Below are 24273 nucleotides of genomic sequence, written 5' to 3'. Positions count from 1 at the left end.
AAGATTTTCTTCTGTTGGCATAAACTCAGCTAATTTCCTCTCCTCAAAGGATACCAGTGCCTGGGTGTTATCCCCAGTGGGTATACTATTTGTCCACACTTCCACAAGGACAACACAAAGTATCTGCACAGTCCTTGGTGTAAGCAATATCCCTCATCACGGAACCAGGGAGCTCTGGGCATGTGGAACCTCCAACAGTGACTGCCCAAAGTCCCAGCCATGCCTGAGCCTTCCCACACAGCCTCAGTGTTTTCAAAGCCCCAGAGCAGAGTCTCAGTGTTTCCACAGTCCTGAGCACCCAGCGCCCCCGTCAGTTCTCTCTGCCAGACTCAGGAGTCTCTGCTCAGCAAACTGCCAGGCATGGACAAGAACTGGTGCAGCTCTTATGTATGTCCAAAATGGTGCATGCTCTGTATTGGCTTGTTACACAATGCTGCCGCAGGGTGATCAGGGAGAGAAAAATATGTGCCCCCCTCCATTTTTCCTCCTCTAATTTGATAGGTACACTATCCCACACAGGGAAAGCCAGATTCCCTCCCAGCATTTCCTTCAGCTTTATCACAAGTGATTTGGGCTGCTACCGTATGTCTTACCTTTCTCCAAAGATGGTTGAAGGATTTCAGCTACAGGGATCGTGATTTGTTGTGCCCACACCTTCCACATAGGTCTGCTGTGTCCCTCTAATTTTTATAGAGTTTCCTCTGCTGTTTTCTCCCTGACTCTTCTCTGAGACTACACTCTCCAATTTTTGTTTAAACTATCTTCTCCTAGAGTGGTAAGCTCCCTCCTTACTCTTTCATCCGGAAAAAAAAAAAAAAAAAAAAGCCATTGAGTATATTTCACACAATGTTTTCCCCTACCAGACTGTGACCATACAGAAGCCCAAATCTGTCTCATAAATCTTTGTATGCAGGGTCAACCTAGCTTGAGTTTTCAATATTTCTGTTTTAAGTTTAACATTTTTTGTGTTATACCTAGGGAATCTTTATCTAATGTAGGCTGATGCAGTGGACAAGGTGTGGAGGGGAAGCTGTTCTGCCTTCTTTTCCCTTGTCATCACCAGAGAATGGATAAATGATAAGTAGGTAGAATACTTGTAAAAAGCTGCCAACCCTTCTATATGAACAGCTTCTGGAACAGGCAACAACCTTTATGAGATTATGATACACACAAGATATCTTCACACTTAACCATAAATTCATTTACCCCAAGGAAAATAGGGACACACTTACGTTTAAAAAAAAGGCACAAAGAAAAAAAATGCTGAATATGAGTTTAAATAAAATCTCTAATCAACAGATTTCAAAAATATCTTTTAAAAACATTTGTAACAAAACACAAATGACTTAAAAATGAAACAAATCAAAAACATTTAAATATTTACAACATTTATTTCAAACTATACCATGGATTAGTTCTTGTATTCACAATTCTCCAAAGACAACATGAAGGCTACACAGGGCAGATTCACTCAGAGGGGAAAACATCCAGTTCAGACCTTACCTCTGTTTAACAAGAGTTGGAAACATCTGGGCAAAAGGCATTCTAGGTTCCTGGTAACAAGCAGAATGACCATAACAAGAAGAAATGATGGCCTGGATTCAATATAGTGATGACAGCACTAAAACATTCTCCCTAATAACAACAATATTGCTAAACTTGCATACAGATTTCTACACAGTATCTCTTATTCTCAGGTAAATGTGGAAAGTTACCAATAAATAATCTAAGTATTCAGTAAAATAATAAAAAAATTTAGTCTAAGAAAATAATTCAAATAAATGAAAACCTTTACATATTTCTTTCTTACACTTCTAATTTTTAAGTTGCTTACAACTTAAAAAGCTGACCACAGATGAATTACATAATTATGATATTTTCACTCATAGGAAAGTAATTGTTATTAAAGTTTCTAGGAACATCAAAATCTTTCTAGTAAGATCTAAAGAAATTAGAGAAGATAGAAACTTTGTAAAACATATATATGTAAATAAAATACAGACATTTGACACAGCTGTTTGGAATCCAATTGGGACACCAGTATCCTGTACGCACACCAGGGAGAACATCCCACGTGAGAGACCTGGATTGAGTTCTGGGCCATGGGCTTTGACCTGATCCAGCCCTGGCTGCTGCAAGAGTTTAAAAGGTGAACCAACAGATAGAAGATCTGTGTTAATCTGTAGCTCTAACTGTGTTTCTGCCTCTGTCTCTTTCTAATTATCAAACAAATTAAATAAAAAATGAAATAAAGTTATTCAAAAAGAAAGAAAAAAAACAATGAAAAATTGTTCAGTGAGATAGGGATATTATTTTATTTTTTCATCATCCAAAGTAAATACAATGCAATTGGACATCCTATATGTAGGCTTAAAATACTTCAACACAATTTAAAAACATTAAATATAATACAATCATATAATCAGTAAAATCACTAAAAGTTAATATATTTTAGCTTAAAACATTTTTTCATAGAGGACCTTTAGGCAGAGCCTAAAAAAATGTAAATCTTATGCATAAAGTATTCACAGAAAAAACTGGGAAAAAGAAGGGTAGGATAGTACAAATACCATACTCACAAAGCGATTTCTCCAATAATATCATACGACAAGGTCAAACGAACACAGACACAACTAGCAAACACATATCATGTAATATGTAAATTATGCTGCAATATAGCTGTGTTTAAGGATTTAAAAAAAAAAAAACACAGTGATTAAGATATAGGCTTTGAAACTCAGAAAAATCCGGGATTGAATTGCTACTACATTTTAACTATATGACCTTAAGCAATTATTCAACCTTTGTCAACTTCTCAGAAGAATACCTATCACATATCGGGGTGGGTTTCTCTTTATAAATATCAAATGGGATAATAAATATAATGTCTGCAGTATATAGTGTTTAATATAAAAGAAGCATCAGTAAATCAATAGATGCTTAGTAATACATATATTATTCTAACATCTCTAAGTTTTCCAGCCAAAAGTATACCGCTTATTTCACAGAAAAATAAAAAATGCTATACATGAAAAAAAAGTAGCAAAGAAGAGCAAAACATGTATGTTCATCCATCATTCATATGATGTGATAAACTCTCTTTGTAGTGAAAGGACCATAAATCAAGTTTATGCTTTTCCAGTAACCCTTATTTAGAAGCCTCAGGACAAAAGTGCTTTACTCTTCATTCTTACAGGAATCAAATGCAGCTTGGCTACCAAAGAAAGTGAAAGCAATGAATAGGAGAGTAAGAGCAGATAAAGGTGCTCAGTCCATTAGTCATCACAAAAATGCAAAAATGGTACCATGAGATACCACTCTGTACTTGCTAGGATTGCAAAAAATTTTTTAAATTGCAATAACAGGTATCGGCAAGCATACAGAGATATTAGAACCTTTATATCCTGCTAATATGCATGTAAAATGGCATCCAACTTTGAAAAAGTCTAGAAGTTCTTGAAATGATAAAACAGAGTTATAATCTGATTTAGCGATATCATTCTTAGGGATATACCTCCAAAAATGAAAATGTATGTCTGCACAAAAATTTGTATACAAATGTTCATGGCAGCATTATTCATAATAGTCAAGAAAGAAAAGCAATTTTAATTTTTATTGATTCATGAGCAGATAAATAAAATGTTGCTACAGTTATAAGAATGATATTCAGCAATAAAAAGAAACAGAGTACTTAGGTGGGGTTCCAGCCAACTGCTTAAGAAGCCAGTTAAGATATGCATGTTCCACAATAGAGTACCAGGGCTTGGCTCTGACTCCTGACTCCAGTTTCCTATAATGTAGACCATGGGAGGCAGCAGTGATGGCTCAAGTAATTGTGTTCCTACCACCTATGTGGGAGACCTGGATTGAGTTCCCACAGCTGGGTTGAGCCCCAGTCAAGTTCTGGCCATTGTGAGCATTTACCAGTTGATGAGCTAGCACATACTTGCTCACTCTCTCTCTTTCCCTCTCTCTCACTCTGTCCTCAATTTTTTAAAAATTGTTTTAACTGAAGTACTAACACATGCTTAACATGGATGAACCTTGAAAACATCTTAAGTGAAAGAAGGTAGTCAAGACAGATAATATTATGTGTTTCTGTTTGTCAGAAATGTCCAGGACAGACAAATACACAGAAACATAAAATAGATTATTGGTTGCAGAGCAAGATGGAATGTAGAATATGGGAACATAGTTTTTTCTGGGAAGTGAAGATGAGATGTTCTAAAATTGTTCATGGTGGTGACAGCAAAAATCCCTTAATGTAGTAAAAAAATATTGAACTTTACACAATAAATGGATGAACTGTATGGTATATAAATCATATATCAAACTTTTCTAAGCAAGAGAATATTGCTTCTCAGACATTATTCTGTATTAAGTCAGAAAGAAGAAAATTGAAGGAAATGGAAGTGGCATGGGGCAAGTGATGATGAGATGAGACTACTAGATAGAAAAGACAAAGAAAAGAGAATGTAGGAATATTAATTATTTTCCTTTAAAATGACAACCTCTTGATTTGAAGATAAAGAAAATGACTGTATTTTTTTATATATATACCCATATTTTTCAGAAGAAGTAAGCCTCAAGGAAACAAAAGAGCATTTAGACTTGATCTGATTTTGTGAGCCATATGACCTTGGGAAAGTTACTTAAATTGTCAGAGCTTTTATTATTTAATAATGTCTTTACTATAAAACAGTCTTATAATCCCTATACATATAATGTTCAAATTTGCAGTAGGTACCCCAGAATTGTTAGCTGTAATTTTTAAAAACTAGTTCACCCTACAAAAGAAATTTTTTAATGTCTTAAACTACATATTGACAGTGCAAAGAATAAGATTCTCCTTTTCATATGCAAACTGCCAACCTACATCCTCATCTTGTAGTCAGTCAAGATTTGTATGACCTCTGTCTCTCAAAGAAATCCATATTGAAAACACAATCTTTACATTGAGAAAGTCGGAATTTAGACTGAATCCACTCTATTACTGGTGGTCATGATAAATGGTTAAGCAGTAATAATTACAAGCTTACTCTGGTTCAATAAAAACCAAATAAATTCCATGATCACAACTTTCAAAGAAACAAAAAAAAGTGCTACTATTATATAATGGCAAGACTGCGAAAGCCTTGCAAAATCTAAATTCAGATGGTCTTCCAAAAGAGGTACTTCCTTGAAGTTAGGGCTATTCAGTTTATTATATTTTTCTTTATTTATTTGAAAGTCAGAATTACAGAAATAAAGAGAGACAGAGACAGAGAGAGAGACAGACAGGCGGACAGATCTTCCATCCACTCACTCACTCCCCACGTGGCCACAATGGCCAGGACTGGGCCAAGCCAAAGCCAGGAGCATGGAGCTTCTTCCGTGTATCCCACGTGGGTGCAGAGGCCCCAAGCACCTGGGCCATCTTCCTCTGCTTTCCTGGGTTCATTAGTAGGGAGCTGGATCAGAAGCAGAGCAGCTAGGACTCAAACTGGCACCCATTTGGGATGCCAGCACTATAGATGGCGGCTTAGCCCACTATGCTACATCATTAGCCCTCAATTTATTTTCTTACCCTTATTGATTTCTTTATTCATTTTTTAGACCATCTTTCTATACAGCTAATTATGTTTGATAGCTAAAGATATAAAGAGGGCCGGCGCCGTGGCTCACTAGGCTAATCCTCCGCCTTGCGGCACCGGCACACTGGGTTCTAGTCCCGGTCAGGGCACCGAATTCTGTCCTGGTTGCCCCTCTTTCAGGCCAGCTCTCTGCTGTGGCCCGGGAGTGCAGTGGAGGATGGCCCAAGTACTTGGGCCCTGCACCCCATGGGAGACCAGGATAAAGTACCTGGCTCCTGTTATCGGATCGGCGCGGTGTGCCGGCCCCAGCGCGCCAGCCGCGGCGGCCATTGGAGGGTGAACCAACAGCAAGGGAAGACCTTTCTCTCTGTCTCTCTCTCTCACTGTCCACTCTGCCTGTTAAAAAAAAAAAAAAAATTTCTAAAGAGAAAAATAACTACCAAATGAACCTGGGAAACCAATTTATAACTCTGCTGAATATTTTCATTCTTCAAACTCTTGCATCAACACTTCACACATGATATGAATTAGAAGACAGAATAAATGGCCTCACAGAATGCAAGCTAAATTCTGTGGACAGCCTGCTGGGCAAAAAACAAAAGATTATCCCCAAATTAGTAAATGTGGCCTAGCAAAAGCTGTGAATTGAGTATATTTTACAGCTTTTACATACAGCACACAATAGCAGCAGCTTCACAAATAATGAAAACATACATAAAACTGGGAAAGCCTTAAAGAAAACAAAGACATATTATTACCATTAAGACCTATCAAAAAGAAATAGTTATTTAGATGAACATAAAGCTATTCATGACCAAGCATTTAAAAATAACACCTTTACACTCAAAATTAGTAGTAATGCAGTCAGTTTCAGCAAATTCCACAACTGAGGACATTTATGAGATCTATAAAGAAAACATTTATTCAACTCTAGTAAATGTCACTAAAACAATTTGCTCTTCAGACAAGAAAGACAAATAAAAAATAAGGGATTAGGAAATCAGCATTGTTTATAATAAAACAGAGTTAATTGCGAATAATTAAAGATATTGTCTTAATATTAATGTCCATCTTGTCAAAAAAAGGATTTAAGGGAGCTACCAGCTATTGTATTTTTTTTTTTAACAGGCAGAGTGGACAGTGAGAGAGAGAGAGACAGAGAGAGAAAGGTCTTCCTTTGCCGTTGGTTCACCCTCCAATGGCCGCCGCTGCAGCCGGCGCACCGCGCTGATCCGATGGCAGGAGCCAGGAGCCAGGTGCTTTTCCTGGTCTCCCATGGGGTGCAGGGCCCAAGCACCTGGGCCATCCTCCACTGCACTCCCTGGCCATAGCAGAGAGCTGGCCTGGAAGAGGGGCAACCGGGACAGAATCCGGCGCCCCGACCGGGACTAGAACCCGGTGTGCCGGCGCCGCAAGGTGGAGGATTAGCCTATTGAGCCGCGGTGCCGGCTCAGCTATTGTTAGAAAGAAAATACATTCAGGACTTTAATACTTCACTTTCAAAAATGAAAAGATCACCCAGACAGAAAATTAACACAGAATCAGCAGAGATAAACTACACCCTAGATCAATTAGATCTAACAAACATCTACAGAACATTCCATCCGACAGCTGTAGAATACATTCTTCTCAATAGCACATAGAACATTTTCCAGAATAGATCATATGGTAGGTCACAAAACAGGTCGCAACAAACTTGAAACAAACAGAAATCATATTTAGTATCTTTTCTGACCACGGTACAATAATATTAGAAATTCATCACAAGAGAAATATTGGGAACTACAAAAATAAATGGAAATTAACTTCCTGGTGAACACCCAATGCAAGGAGGAAACTTAAAAATTAGAGAATAAACAAAGTGAAAAATTTTAAAAATAATAAAAAAGATTAGTGAACCTAAGAGTTGGTCATTTGAAAAGATAAACAAAATTGATAAACCATTAAACAGACTAATTGAGAAAAAAAGAGAGAAGACTAACATCAATAAAATCAGAGATGAAAAAGGTGTTACAATGGACAGCTCAGAAATACAAAGAATTTTTAGGAAGTATTATGAACAACTATATGCCAACAAATTGAAAAACCTCAGAGAAACTAATATATTTCTGGAAAGTATAACTGACCAAAATTGAAGCACAAAAACATAGAAAAAGTGAGGAGATCAATAACCAATGATGAAATTAAATCAGTAATAGAAAGTCTCCCAACAAAGACAAGTCCAGAACAAGATAGCTTCACTGCTGAATTTTACCACACTTCCAGGAAGAGCTGACATTTCTTCTCCAATTATTGGAAACAATTCAGAGAGAACACTTTAAATCTCATTCTTGAGGGCAGCATTACCTCAATTCCAAAACCAGATAAAAACAGAACATCACCAAAGAGAAAACTATAGGCAAATATCCTTGATGAACAGATACAAAAAATTCTTTTAAAAAGAACAAAAGACTGTTAGCAATCAGATCACCCATCCTGACCAAGTAGGATTTATACCAGCAATGCAAAAATGATTCAATATACAGAAATCAACTAGATGTCACACATCACATCAACAGAATGAAGGATAAAAATTATGCAATCATCTCAATAGATGCAAAGAAAGTAATTTGATAAAATACGATATCCAATCATGATTTTTTTAAATAAAAATGAACAAATTAGGTCTAGAAGGAACACACTTCAACACAATAAAATCAACAGATGACAGCCCACAGAAAACATCATACTGAATGTGGAAAGTTGGATGCTTTTCTAGAAAGGTACTGGAAGTTTTAACTAAAGCTCTTAAGCAAGACAAAGAAAGAAGAGGTATACAGAATAGAAAGGGGTGGGTCAAATTATCCCCATTTGCAGATAACATGACTCCATATATAAGGAACCAAAAGACTTAACCAAGAGACTTTTAAAGCTGATAAGTGAAGTCACCCAAGTTGCAGGATACAAAATCAACAGTTATCAATCAGCAGCATTATTATATATGAACGATAATCTTGTTGAGAAGGAACTTATAAGAGCAGTATCATTCACAATAGCTTGAGAATACGTTAATACTTGAGAATAAGTTTAACCAAGGATGTGAAAGACTTCTACTATGAAAATTACAGAACACTACTTGAAAAAAATTAGAGAAGATGCACAAATATGGAAAGATCTCCCTTGGTCATGAATTGGAAGAATTAATATTATGAGCATGTCCAAAATATACAAAGAAATTTACAGATTGAATGCAATTCCTAACAAAATAAAATGGAAGCAGAAGAAGCTGTGGCACAGTGAGTTAAGCCACTTCTACAGTGCCAGCAAATCATATGGGTACTAGTTAAAGTCCTGCCTGCTCCACTTCCAATCCAGCTCCCTGATTATATACCTGGGACAGCAGCAGAAAATGGCCCAAGGGCTTGGGCCACTGTACCTACATGGGAGACCCAAAAGAAATTCCTGGCTCCTGACTTCAGCAAGGCCCATCCCAGGCTACCGTGCCCACTAGGTAAGTGAACCAGAGGATGGATGATCTCTCTCTCTCTCTCTGAATTTGAATTTATTTCAAAAAATAAATAAATATTTAAAAAAAATAAATTGCTGTCTTCACAGAATTAGAAAACACAATCCTATAATTCTTATGGAACACAAAAGATCCTGAACAACCAAAGCAATACTGAGTAAAAAGAACAAAGCACGAGGATAGAGCAAGGTTAATAAACAGGTACTAAGTTAAAAATATATAAGAGTAAGAAGTTCTGGGGTTCTGCTGTACAGAAAGGCAATTACAGATGTTTTTGTTTTTGCTTTGTTTTTTTTTTAAGATTTTATTTATTTACTTGAAAGTTAGAGTTACAGACAGAGAGAGGGAAAGACAGACAGAAAGGTCTTCCATTTGCTGTTTCACTCTCCATATGGCCCCAACGGCTGAAGCTGGGCTAACAGAAGCCTGGAGCTTCTTCCTGGTCTCCCAGGTGGGTATGGGGGTCCAAGCACTTGGGCCATCTTTCATTGCTTTTGCAAGCCATTAGCAAGGAGCTGGATTGTAAGAGGAGCAGCTGGGACATGAACCAGTGCCCATATGGGATGCTGGTGCCGCAGGTGGAGGCTTAGCACACTACACCAGCCCTAGATAATGTTAACAAACTGTATATTTCTATAGAAATGGAAAAATCCTGAAAGATAGGATTTTTGGATATTTTCACTATTAAAAATTTAACATTTTTGAGGAGACAGACATTTATCACAATTGGACATCACATCATGTAGATGTATCAAAATATCATGTGGTACCCCATAAACATGTACAATTCTTATATGTCTGGTAATTTTTCAAAAATACTAATGAATAATAAAAAAGAAAACATTGGAGTTTAATTTCATTTACACAATATCTGTTGAAGTTCCTTATCAGTGAGTTTTGATAAAAATACGAGATTTGGTCCGACTTGAGAGATTCCAAGTTGGCAGAATAGGGAGGGATCTTACTGCTCTAGTCTAAGGCAAGATTTAAAAAAAAAAAAAAAAAAAAAAGGTGGAGAGAGAGCCATCTTTGGGAAGAGTTATGGAGAAAACTGCAGAGCAAGTTCCAGGCAAGTTAGAGGTACACAGTGGATCTACGTGAAGGGTTTGGATGCACAGCTTCAACATGGACACAGCACAGGACCCCAGCAGCCAAGAGCATCAGCATCAGCCTTGGAGAGTGAGGTGAAATCAAACTGTAGAAGCCCAAGCCTCTGGTGATAAAGCTGTGAGAAGAGCCTGGTATGAGTCTAGCTTAGAGCCGTGTGGGGGACAGTATACCTGCCAACCTAGAGGGAGTGAAAAAGGGCTTATTTCTATTGCAGCAATCACCTGGCACCTGTGTCCAATAAGTAGCTGACAGGGGTAGGCATCATTTTGGACATACATAACAGCTGCGCCACCTTGTGTCCACACCCAGCAACCAGCTAAGAGGAGTTGCTCAAGTCAGGCAGGAGGAACTGACAGGGTGCTGGGTGCTAGTGACCCTGTGAACATTGTGTGCTGGGACTGTGAAAACATTAGCTGTGTAGGAGGGTGCAGGGTGTAGCTGCATTTCTGGGCAGTCACTGTGGATAGCTCCACATGCTTGGGACTCCCTGATTGCCTGTTGAGGGTCATTGCTGGGTGATTCATGCTTAAACTGTGGACTGCACGGATCCTTTGCATGGTTCTTGTGGCAGCCCAGATGACTATTACACCCACTGGAGCAAGTGCCTAGGCACTGGTTTCCTTGAAGGAGAGGAGGTGAGCATGAGACTATGCCAACAGATCTGAACAAATCTTCCCCTGATGAAAAAAAAAAAGAGTTTTACCACGCTCCAACTTGGGTGTGACCTTGACATTCCCTTTACCTTGGAGCACTAACAGAGCTTTGTAGCCATACCCAACACATACCTCTGCCTGTTCAATGAAAGGGCAGACACACCACTAAGCCACAGAAGCATAGTACAAGGACAAAAGCCATCAGAGGTTTAAAAAAAAAAAAAAAGCCTACAAAAATCTCTACAAATGCCTAAAAATAGCTGTAGCAATTCAAAAAACAAGACTAAGGAAGAAAACATGACACCCACAAAGGAACACAAGAACATTTCAATACTAAAATGTGAAGATGAACAGATTGAAGAAATGCTAGAAACAGAATTAAAAAAAATTAATCATAGGATTACTTAGAAGTAATCAGAAGCAAATCCATGAATTAAAGGAATCTATACAAACCATGAATGAAAATTTTTCCCATGAAATTGATATTTTAAAGATAAATATTAGAAATGAAAAATTCAACAGATAAAATAAAAATGAGGTAGTCTTAATAATAGACTTGGTGAGAAAGAAGAAAGACTATCCAAATTAGAAGACAAATCTCTGGAAGTGTTACAATCAGACCAAAATAAAGAAGAAAAATAACAGATTAGGGAGCAGCACGCTATGCAGGGCTGGCAAGAAAAAGTGCAAGAAAATAGGGTAGAAAGTACACACTCAATAGAGAAGAGAAGAGAAAACCACCCAGGAAGCCCCACAGGAGAAACAGATTGAAATTGCATGGTGAGTGCTAACCCGCACACCCAGAAAACCGCAGCTGTGGACAGTCTGGGCTGGTGGTATTATTGAGATGGTGGCAGGAGGTTGGTCAGCACCAATCCATGGGGATAGAGCCAGAGAGAGCATGGCATGGGTCTGGACTGGAACCAAGGGAGCTGGAGGTTGCTGGCAGTCACTTAGGGTCCTAGTGGAAGTGGAGGGGAACAGCTGAACGAAACCAATCTCTCCAAAACAAAACCTGTGACCCAACCAAGAGAGGGGATGGGCACCATTTTAAATCAGTGCTACAACTCAGAAGCTTGCAGGTATGTACATAACAGATCATAACAGAGACAGGACACCTGAACACAGCACTGCCAGAAGAGGTAGGCAGGCATTAGAGCAGGGACACTAGTGTGTACTCATGATCCAGAGGTACCCATGGAGGGAATGGTCCACAGCCTCCACTGCCTCAGAGTTCAGCAGGAAGGTGGCCGGGCAACTGGAAGAAACAGGGGAGTAACCACACCAACAGTAACCTCTGGTCTCGGGGTCTGTGGGAGCCCTATATGCTAAAACTTTGGGGCCTCTGTAGCTACATGAATGATATAGGGCATAGCTGGCTTTGGAGTTCTACCATACCCAACATGAGTGTTACCCTGGGAACTAGCCCCACAATACAGCATTAACCAGAGCCCCGGGGCCACACCCAACACACCCTGCCTGGTATTCACTAAAAAGGCAGACATACCATGAAGCCACAGAATCATAACCCCCAAAATAAAAAGCAACTGAATAAAAAACTAAAAATCAACCCCACAAGTGCCATAAGAGTTGAAATTCAAAAAACAAGAATAAGGAAGTCACCATAATAACCCCCATCCCAAAAAAAGGAACACATTTCAATATTAGAATGCAAAGATTGGCCGGCGCCACGGCTCACTAGGCTAATCCTCCACCTAGCGGCGCCAGCACACCGGGTTCTAGAAAATTAATCATAGGATTACGTAAAAAAAAATATCAGAAGCAAAACCACAAACTAAAGACATGAATAAAATTCACATGACATGAATAAAAATTTTTACAGGAAATTGAGAAAATAAAGAGAAATCAAAATAAAATTTTAGAAATGAAGAATTCGATGGATGAAACAAAATATGCAATGGAAATTATTAACAGACTTTCAGGATCCATTCTAAAAAGGGCACAAGAGAGATGCCAGAAATGTACCAAATAAATGAGCTATCAATGCATCAACAACCTAGAAAATCAAAACAAACAAAGCCCAAAACTAGGAGGAACAAAGAAATAAATAAAATTAGAGAAGAAATAAACAAAATAGAAACAAAAAGATAACAAAAATCAGTGAAATAAAAAGCTGGTTTTTTTGTTTGTTTGTTTGTTTGTTTTTGTTTTTGTTTTTTGGCAGGCAGAGTAGATAGCGAGAGAGAGACAGAGAGAAAGGTCTTCCTTTTGCCATTGGTTCACCCTCCAATGGCCGCCGCGACCGGCGCGCTGCGGCCGGCGCACCGTGCTAATCCAAAGGCAGGAGCCAGGTGCGTCTCCTGGTCTCCCATGGGGTGCAGGGCCCAAGCACTTGGGCCATCCTCCACTGCCTTCCTGGGCCACAGCATAGAGCTGGCCTGAAGAGGGGAAATGGGAAAGAATCCAGCGCCCTGACTGGGACTAGAACCCAGTGTGCCGGCGCTGCTAGGTGGGGGATTAGCCTATTGAGCCGCTGTTTTTTTAAAAAATATAAAATTGATACACCATTGGCACAACTCACCAAAAAAAGGGGAAAAGAGCTAAATCAATAAATCAGAAACTAAAAAGGAAATATAACATCAGATACCACAGAAATAAAAAGAAGCATCAGAAGTTATTACAAAGAGTTGTATGTGAACAAACTAGGAAACCTAGAAGTGGATAGATTCCTAGAAAGATACAATCTACCAAAATTAAGTCATGAAGATGTACCAAACCTAAAAAGACCAATAACCAAGACAGAAATTGAATCTGCAGGCCAGCGCCACGCCTCCGGCTGTGCACTGGCACACTGGGTTCTAGTCCCAGTCGGGGCGCCAGATTCTGTCCCGGTTGCCCCTCTTCCAGGCCAGCTCTCTGCTGTGGCCCGGGAGGGCAGTGGACGAGGGCCCAAGTGCTTGGGCCCTGCACCCGCATGGGAGACCAGGAAAAGCACCTGGCTCCTGGCTTTGGATCAGCGTGGTACACTGGCCACAGTGCACTGCCACAGCGGCCATTGGAGGGTGAACCAACGGTAAAGGAAGACCTTTCTCTCTCTCTCTCTCTCTCTCTCTCTCTCTCTCCTCTCTCACTGTCCACTCTACCTGTCCAAAAAAAAAAAAAAAAGAAAGAAATTGAATCGGTAATAAAGACCCTCTCAAACACACACACACACACACACACACAGGACCAGTTTCACTGCTGAATTCTACCAGACATTTATAGAATTCCAACTCCGATTCTTAATCTATTTAAAACAACTGAAAAGGAGGAAATCCTCCTGAACTCCTTCTATGAAACCAGCATCACTTTAATATGTAAACCTAGAAATGATGCAACAAAGAGAACTATAGATAAATATCCCTGATGAACATAAATGCAAAAATCATTAACAAAATATTAGCCAATTTAATACAACAACACATCAGATAAATCATCCATCCTAAGTGGGATTTATTCCTGGAATGCAGAGATGGTTCAGCATTCGCAAATCAATCAATGTGTTACATCACATTAACAAACTGAAGAACAAAAGCCATATGAAAAGCATTTGATAAAATACAACATGCTTTAATGATGGAAACCTTAAGCAAACTGGGTATAGAAAGAACATTTCTCAACACAATCAAAGCAATTTATGACAAAACCATAGCCAGCACCTTATTGAATGAGGAAAAATTGGAAGCATTCCCACTGAGATACAGAACCAGACAAGGATGCCCACTCTTATCATTACTGTTCAAGATAATCCTGGAAGTTTTAGCCAGAGGTACTAGGCAAAAAAAGAAATCAAAGGGATACAAATTGGGAAGGAGGAAGTCAAATTATCCCTATTTGCAGATGACATGATTCAATATATAGGGGATCCAAAAGACTCCACTAAGAGACTATTGGACATCATAGATTGGTAAAATGGCAGGATATAAAATCAACACAAAAATCAACAGTCTTTGTATACACAGACAATGCCGCAGCTGAGAAAGAACTTCTAAAATCAATCCCATTCACAACAGCTATAAAAAAACCAAACACCTTGGAATAAATTTAACCAAGGATGTCAAGGATCTCTATGATGAGAATTATAAAACACACAAGAAAGGAATAGAATAAGATGCAAAAAAATGGAAAAATTTTCTATGCTTATGTATTAGAAGAATCCATATGATCAAAATGTCCATACTACCAAAGCAGTTACAGACTGAATGCGATACCAATCAAAATACCATGGACATTCTTCACAGATGTAGAAAAAAAATGATGCTGACATTCATATGGAAACACAGGAGACCTTGAATAGTTAAAGCAATCTTATATAACAAAAGCAAAGCCGGAGCCATCACAATACCAGACTTTAAGACATACTACAGCAAAGTTATAATCAAAACACCCAGGTATTGGTATAAAAACAGATGGATAGACCAATGGAATAGAAATAATTCTTAGCATTATAACCAACTGATCTTTGACAAACGAGCTAAAATCAATCTCTGGAGGAAGGACAGTCTCTTCAACAAATGGTTCTGGGAAAACTGGATCTCCACATGCAGAAGTATGAAGCAAGACCCTACCTTACACCTTACACAAAAATCCACTCAAAGCAGATTAAAAAAAACCTAAATCTACGACCTGATACCATCAAATTATTAGAAATCATTGGGGAAACCTACAAGACATTAGCATAGGCAAAGAGTTTTGGAAAGGACCCCAGAGGCACAGGCAATCAAAGCCAACATTGACAACTGAGATTATATCAAACTGAGAAGCTTCTGTACAGCAAAATAAATAATCAGCAAAGTGAAGAGGCAATAGACAGAATGGGAGAAAATATTTGCAAACTATACAAATCAATGTAACCTAAAACTTATGAACCAAAATAAATATTTTTCTCTTTCTAAAATTAGCTTCTCCAGGGTATTTTAGTATAGTAAAGATAAGCATTGTGTTAAAGTGATCATATGGATAAGATTGTGTTAGAAATAATCATATACGGGATTAAGTATTAAAGTGATCATACAAATAGGATTAATTGCTTGGGACTAATAATAGAATTAAGAAGACATGAATTTCCAATACATGAAGCAGTCCATACAGCAGATTCATAGAGTAAAAATCATTTTCAGTAGCATTATGACTTCAGAATAAACCCTTAAGGCATTCCGGACTGGCTGAAAGGCACACAAGAGCATTTCAGGCATGGAAAGCTAAGACTCTGGCAAAAAAATGTCCTAAATGAAGGAACTCAATGGGTGAGACCCCAGTGGAAAGAAGTGAACAAAGAAGGATATACTTTTCTTTAAAGGAAGGAGAGAACTTCCATTTTGCTTATCGTATTGTCTAAATAGTGACAGCGCTTGTGGATTCAAAAGGTTTCCTTAACCTAGGCAGCTTATTTCAAGAGCCTTGGGTGATCAGTGGTGTCATAGATAAGAGTGTTAATTGTTAAATTAACAACAGGAGTCACTTTGCACTAATTCCCATGCAGGACCTCTGCCCTCAAAGAGTTGTATTACGAGACTTATCAGTAGAACTTGTTTCCAAAGATTTATTCCATTTTACTGTATTAAGTGGAGGATATTCTTATGTCTCTTAAATTTTAGTTATGCTAAAGTGTCCAACTCCATTACTTGGTTTCTTAGGTGCTTCTTTAATTAATGATAAAACTTGTTCCCAAAGACTTACTTTCTTTTAATGTATTAAATGGAGGATATTCTTATGTCTCATAAGCTATGGTTATGTCTAAGTGCTCACAAAAAAGTATGAATCTTGGGTGATTTTTTTTTTTGATAGGCAGAGTGGACAGTGAGAGAGAGAGAGAGAAAGGTCCTCCTTTGCCGTTGGTTCACCCTCCAATGGCCGCCGCGGTCGGCACACTGCGGCCAGTGCACCGCGCTGATCCGATGGCAAGAGCCAGGTACTTATCCTGGTCTCCCATGGGGTGCAGGGCCCAAGCACCTGGGCCATCCTCCACTGCACTCCCTGGCCACAGCAGAGAGCTGGCCTGGAAGAGGGGCAACCGGGACAGAATCCGGCGCCCCGACCGGGACTAGAACCCGGTGTGCCGGTGCCGCAAGGCGGAGGATTAGCCTAGTGAGCCACAGCACCAGCCGGGTGATTCTTTAAAGTTAATTAACTTTCTCAAAAAAAAAAAAAGTGAAATTAACTTTGAGATCAATGCTTTTGAACAGTCCTTGCCTTGACTATTGAGAAAGTTTTTTCTTTTTTCTTTCTTTTTCATACAAATTATCAAACTCTTTACTTACTATATCTCTTTACTTACTTAATTGCTTGTTTATAAAGTTAATCGAAAATAGATCTTAGTACAAAATAAGACTTCGAATAGAAGTGGGAGCAAGATGGCCAGCGCCAAGCGCCACGGCTCAATAGGCTAATCCTCCACCTGTGGTGCCAGCACACCGGGTTCTAGTCCCGGTCGGGGCACTGGATTCTGTCCCGGCTGCACCTCTTCCAGGCCAGCTCTCTGCTGTGGCCCGGGAAGGCAGTGGAGAATGGCCCAAGTGCTTGTGTCCTGCACCCACATGGGAGACCAGGAGAAGCACCTGGCTCCTGGCTTCGGATCAGCACGGTACGCCAGCTGCAGCGTGCTGGCCGCAGCGGCCATTGGATGGTGAACCAACGGTAAAGGAAGACTTTGTCTCTCTCTTTCACTAACTCTGCCTGTCAAAGAAAAAAAAAAAAAAAGAGGGCGCAAGAAAGAAGAAAGGAGGGAGTTTGGGTGGGCATGGTGGGAAGAAGTATTATATTCCTAAAGTTGTACTTATGAAATGCATAAAGTTGGTATTCCTTTGAGTGGATTTTTTAGTAAAGTACAATGCATCTTGTAAGGTATAATGCATCTTCTCTGACAAAATTAGAATAAAGCTGGAAATCAACAACTCAAGAATCTCCCCCAACAAATGCAAACACTTGGAGACTGAAGAATAAGCTCCTGAATGAACAGTGGGTCATAGAAGAAATTAAAAGAGAAATAAAAAAATTTCTCGAAATGACTGAAGAAAACAATACAACATATCAAAACTTATGGGATATAGCAAAAACAGTGTCAATAGGGAAGTTTATAGCAATTGTTGCATATATCAAGAAACTGGAAAGGCACCAAATAAATGAGCTTTCAATGCTTACCAGGTATCTAGAAAAACAACAAACCAAATCCAAAATTAGTAGGAAAAAGGAAGTAAGTATAAGGCAAGACCCCTACCTTATATCTTACAGAAAATCCACTCAAAATGGATCAAACACTTAAATCTATAACCCAATACCATCAAATTACTAGACAACATTTGGGAAACCCTGTAAGACATTGGTATAAACAAAGAATTCTTAGAAAGGACCCTAGAGAAACAGGCAATCAAAGCCAACATTGACAACTAAATTGGGAAGATTCTGCACTGCAACAGAAACACTCAGCAAAGTGAAGGAGCAACCAATAAAATTGGGAAATTATTTGCAAATTATTCAACTGATAAATGATTAATAGCCAGAATCTGTAAGAGCTCAACAACAACAAAATAAACAACCCAGTTAAGAAATGGGCCAAGGTCTAAAACAGGCATTTTTCAAAGGAGGAAATTCAAATGACCAACAGACATATGAAAAAATGCTCAGGATTACTAGCCAACTTGAAATGCAAATTACAACTACAATGAGGTTTTTCTTGACCCCAGTTAGAAAAGCTTTCATACAGAAATCAACAATCAACAAATGCTGGCAAGGATATCAGGAAAATGGTACCCTAATCCACTCTTCATGGGGATGCAAACTGGTACAACCACTGTGGAAGATGGTATGCCGATATCTCAGAAATCTGAATATATATCTACCATATAACATAGCCCACTCCTGGGAATTTACCCAAAGGAAATGAAACCAGCATATGAATGAGTTTTCTGTACCCCCATGTTTATTGCAGCTCAATTCACAATAGCTAATCTATGGAATTAACCCAAGTGTTCATCTACTGAAGACTGGATAAAAGATTATGGAATATGTACACACTGGAATACTACACAGTGGTTAAAAAAAAAAAGGAAATCCTGTCATTTGCAACAAAATGTATTCAACTAGAAACCATTATACTTAGTTAAATAAGCCAGTTCCAAAAGGACAAATACCGTATGTTCTCCCTGATCTGTGCTAATAGAGTGCTTAAAAGGTAATCTACAGAAGTGAAATTGATACAATGAAAGTATCATTGATACAAGTGAAATTGATGCAATGACTTTGAATAGCCCTTCTCAACTGATGAGAAACAGTATTTTTGTTGTTTTTGTTGTTTTTCATACTATTTTTTGAACTCTTTACTTAGTATAGGGTTAATCATATGTGTTTAAATTTAAATGAAAATAGGTATTAGTATAAAACAAGAAAGGGAACAGGAGAGGGAGGAGGAAGAAGGGTGGGAGTGCAGGTATAAGGGAGGGTAGGATGGGAAGAATCACTATGTTCCTAAATTTGTATTTATGAAATGCATTAATTTTGTATACCTTAAATAAAAGGTTTCTGGAATTTTAAAAAAAAGTGACAATTGAATTTCATAATGTTAAAAGAGGGACACAATGGTAAAGACAATTGTGTTTAACCAAGCAAAGAGTTGAGGTATCAAAATAAGAAATAGGCTTTTTTAACATTTTACCTAGACATGATGTCTCAATTTCTCTAGAATACAAAGGAATGTGAGAAGCAAGCTATTATAGTATAATAGTGGGTTCAAATTATCAATGTGCACAGCAGTTTAGATTGAGGAAATGGATTTAGGGAGCAGTACTCAAAGATCCCAAATTGTCTCCTTCAATTATACAGAGGGTTAACAATAGGTAATGGGGGGATAAGATTCCATTTCAAGGAAAAAATTAAGTCAATATTACATATTATATAAGTTTCAAGGAGGAAATCAAAGAATTTTTAGAATCAGCTTAATGGAATTGCCTAGATCCATTTGGCAACCAAATTGTCTGGAGGAAATTCAATAATTAGAGAGCACATATATGAGTAGACATAATACTAGGTTTTTTTTGTGTACAAAATCACTTTAACTTCATTTGAAGAAACAAAGGCCCAGAGAGGACACACAGCTAACATCTGGGATATATTGGGTACTGTTCCATCAGTACATAAAAAGAAACATGCTTTCTACCACATCAGGTAAAAAATTTCCTATTTCCAGGACTATCAATGTTAACGAGGAGTCTTAGAGAAACAGAATGAGACAAGCCAATGTCAAACTCAGGGTACTTTTTATGAGTTGATAAGCGAGCACACACAGACCCTAGACCCTTATAAGTAGCAACAGTGGATAGGTGAAGAAATCAATGGAATTATAGAAGCAATAAGACTACATTATTATTTAAGGGGCAGTGAGTTAATTTCAGAAATAAACTGATGCCTGTTTGAAAAAAATAATGAATAATCCAACATGATAACAATGATTAACTTTCAGAAGTGAAAGTATAGGAATCTTGTCTCAAGGCTTCTATTTAAAAAACTTAAAAATGACATTTAGAATAATTTATTATGAAGATAGTATAATTGCTTAAGTGGCACTTCTCACCCCATATGACAAATTGAAGGAATGGAAAATAAAAGATATGGGTTATGTATAGTGTTCTCCTGTTGTAATAGTCATGTCATGAAGTTCTAACAACTTTTCCAACTATTGGGTGCATAACAAGAAAGCGATGTCCTTAGCACACATTAGTTTCTGATTAGTTATGATATTCAATGGCTACTGAAATAAGTGTTCACCTAAAAGACACAAGCTTATTCTCATACCAAGATCCTGAGTAAATAAATAAATAACTTTCTCTCTGAAATCTGATTTCCTCATCTTCAAAATAATGTTAATGCCTTAATGGCAAAGTTGTTGAAGAACATACATGAAAAGTGGCTAACAGAGGGCCAGGAGCTATGTTCAATATAGTTCTTGCTCATATTATATCAGTATTTCATGATCATCATTATCAACCATAATTACTCATATCCTGAAGAGAATTGTGCTTGCTGTCAACCACTAAAAAACTACTGTATATATTACTTATATCAAAAACTTTGATTAGGTCAATCAATGATCTTGGATGTAGTTACCACATTTCTCCAAAACAGTAAAGACTCTCTCTGCTGTGTTGTAATTCTGGAGTAGTCCAAAGTCCATATAAATAATTTACAAGTTTAGTTCTAACATTGACCCAACCTACGCAATCTAATAACCAGGAAGGAAGGAATTCTTTGCTAAAGTCAACAAAAAAATTTTGAAGGCTACAACAGTGCCATCAAATTGGTCCATGCTAATTTCCTCATCTCACCTGCTTGTAAGGCTCCCAAATTACAAAATTATCAATACAATCAACAGCTCTTGATTATAAGTCTACTCCATCTTCCCAACAAAAATCTCTGGATATGAATATTCAGATTTTCAGTTACTTGAATATAATCTCACATCCTTGTAATCCTACACCTTGTAAAATATTTTCAAAAACACCTACCTCAGCTTGGCAGAGCGAGTGAAGACCTTGTAGCACCAAAGCAGCTGGGGTAGCTTGATCAGGTTTGGTGCATTCATTCAACACCTGAGAAATAGCTGCCAACATATCTGCACCATGCTGATATGGTCTACAAGAAATGACAGTTTAAAAATGAAATTAAACAAAACAGCCTTTACTATTCTCAGATTTTCTACCTGAACAAAAAGAATTTATGCATATATTTACCCATGTGCCCATTAAATGCCAATTCTCAAATACTAACAGTAAATGGTTTTCTTCAAAATTTTGTATGATGGCCTTTTTTGGCATAACTTACTGCACATTTTTGATGTAGAAAAAGTACCCAACAATGGAAAATACTTTGAAACACATTTTATTCTCAATAAATCACAAACAAAAATGTTTTAAATTGAGAAAGACAAATTTATAATAATGGTAAATGGAACAAATCGGCCTTATTTTTTTAAAAATGTATTTATTTATTATTTGACAGGCAGAGTTATAGACAGTGAGAGAGACAGAGAGAAAGGTCTTCCTTCCGTTGGTTTACCCCCCAAATGGCTGCTATGGCTGGCACTGCACCGATCCGAAGCTAGGAGCCAGATGCTTTTTCCTGGTCTCCCATGTGGGTGCAGGGGCCCAAGCACTTGGGCCATCCTCCACTGCATTCCCAGGCCACAGCAGAGAGCTGGACTGGAAGAGGAGCAACCAGGACTAGAACCTAGCACCCATATGGGATGCCGGCACCACAGGAGGAGGATTAGCCAAGTAAGCTACAGCGCCAGCCTCACCAATTTGCCTTATTAAGATTATCCGTTAAGACAGAGCTTTTCCTGCTTGGTGGTTGCTTCAATATCAGATATCAACTATGAAAGAGGTATCTGAGGAGCCAGTGTCATGGCATAGGAGGGTAAGCCTCTGCCTGTGATGCTGGCATCCCATATCGGCACTGGTTTGAAACCCAGCTGCTTTACTTACAATCCAGCTCCCTGCTAATGCACCTGGGAAAGCAGAGGAAGATGAACCAAATGCTTGGGCTCTTGCACACTTGGGAGACACAGAACAAAGTCCAGGCTCCTGGCTTTGGCATGGCCCAGCCCCAGCCATTCCGGTCATTTGGGAACTGAAACAGCAGATGGAAGATGTGCATACTCTCTCTCTTTCCTTCTCTCTAATTCTGCCTTTCAAATAAATAAAAAATAAATCTTAAAAAAAAAAAGAAAGGAAGTAGGGATTTGAGATCAGAAGTTCACTTATGGTAGGGGTGACATGATACTAAGGTGATTACACCAATCATAGTAATACTGATGATAAAAGAATAATAATACAAATTAAATCTGCCTGAGCTCCTATCTTGTTTCAGGCACTATGCTAGATTCACTCTTTCATCCTTCTCCCCTTCCTCTCCTATCTACACCACATGTACTCTACTAATTCCAGAATACCTTTAAATTCACAGTAATGCAGATCTAATCCCTCAATTCCTTATTATCCTCAATGATTTAATCCATTTGCCAAATAAATAAAGCTCAATTGATGAAATTGCCTGATACGATTCTATTATTTCATGGTCTTAGAAATAGAAATAATTTTCCAAAGCTGGAAAAATTTGCCAGGTCTTGAGACAGTAACTGATAGGAACACTAAATAAGTCATTCATAGACTCTGAGGTAGTCTAATATTCAAATTCTGAGCCAAGCCTTAAGTATCTGAAATAAGAATGTCAGTTAATAATCTGTCATCTCTGAAATATTTTCCCATTTTTAAGATTTATTTATTTACCTGAGAGGCAGAATTACAGACAGAAAGAGGGAGAAGCAAAGAGAGAGGTCTTCCAATCCAATGGTTCATTCCCCAAATGGTCAAAATGGCCAGAGCTGGGCCAATCCAAAGCCAGGAGCCAAGAGCTTCTTTCAGGGCTCCTATGTGGGTCCAGGGTCCCAAGCACTTGGACCCTCTTCCCCTGCTTTCCGAGGCAATCACACAGGAGCTGGATTGGAAATGGAGCAGCCAGGAATTGAACTGGCATCCATATGGGATGCCAGCCCTGCAGGAGGATGCTTAACCTACTACACCTCAGGTCTGGCCCCTCCCTTTTTTTTTTTTTTTTTTTTTTTGACAGGCAGAGTGGACAGTGAGAGAGAGAGACAGAGAGAAAGGTCTTCCTTTGCCATTGGTTCACCCTCCAATGGCCGCCGTGGCCGGCACGCTGAGGCCGGCGCACCATGCTGATCCGATGGCAGGAGCCAGGTACTTTATCCTGGTCTCCCATGGGGTGCAGGGCCCAAGCACTTGGGCCATCCTCCACTGCACTCCCTGGCCACAGCAGAGAGCTGGCCTGGAAGAGGGGCAACCGGGACAGGATCCGGCGCCCCGACCAGGACTAGAACCCGGTGTGCCGGCACCACTAGGCGGAGGATTAGCCTAGTGAGCCACGGCGCCGGCCTCCTCCCATTTTTTAATACTTTAATAAAATCTAAACTCCCTTTTCTTGGAGTACATATGTGTAACATTTTATAACTTTTATATTGATGTTATTTTTGTATTACTGAAAGGCAGAAGCTTAGAAAAGAGGCAAAACAACTGAGGCTTTGATTTCTTATATATTCTGATCCAAGATTCCATTTGCAACAGGAATCATCCATGCTTACCTGAATCTAGGCCAACCCACTGCACAACTTCAGGAGGCACTATGCACACTGCTGTCATTGACAAAAGTGAGAATGCTGCTTCCAAGAATTCTACTATGTGATGGCATAATCAACATACGAAATTGCAGGATTACAATTTAAGTACATCAAACCTATCGCCTTCATAAACATCTTTATTTTGCTACATGCAAGAAAAGTACTTCTGACAAGGTAGAGCTTTGCTTGGGTTATTTCAACCTTGTTACTTTATTGATCCATAGTCTAGAATAGCAAAGTCATCCCCCT

At 38.6% G+C, this 24273-nt stretch overlaps 1 protein-coding gene across 3 annotated transcripts in view; it reads right to left on the bottom strand.

The window, feature by feature from the left end:
- The window catches only part of FOCAD (focadhesin), a 381367-nt gene that overhangs the window by 161466 nt on the left and 195628 nt on the right, over window positions 1–24273 (bottom strand). For all 3 annotated transcript variants that reach the window (XM_002708074.5, XM_017340978.3, XM_017340982.3), the window contains one exon: window positions 21338–21464. In XM_002708074.5, the coding sequence (XP_002708120.1) occupies window positions 21338–21464 (127 nt within the window). The remainder of the gene's footprint in view (window positions 1–21337; window positions 21465–24273) is intronic.

The sequence above is a fragment of the Oryctolagus cuniculus genome, chromosome 1 (genome assembly GCF_964237555.1).
Source record: "Oryctolagus cuniculus chromosome 1, mOryCun1.1, whole genome shotgun sequence".
NCBI lineage: Eukaryota > Metazoa > Chordata > Mammalia > Lagomorpha > Leporidae > Oryctolagus > Oryctolagus cuniculus.
The sequence above is the reverse complement of the archived record's forward strand: the minus strand, read 5'-3'. Positions and strand labels throughout refer to the sequence as shown.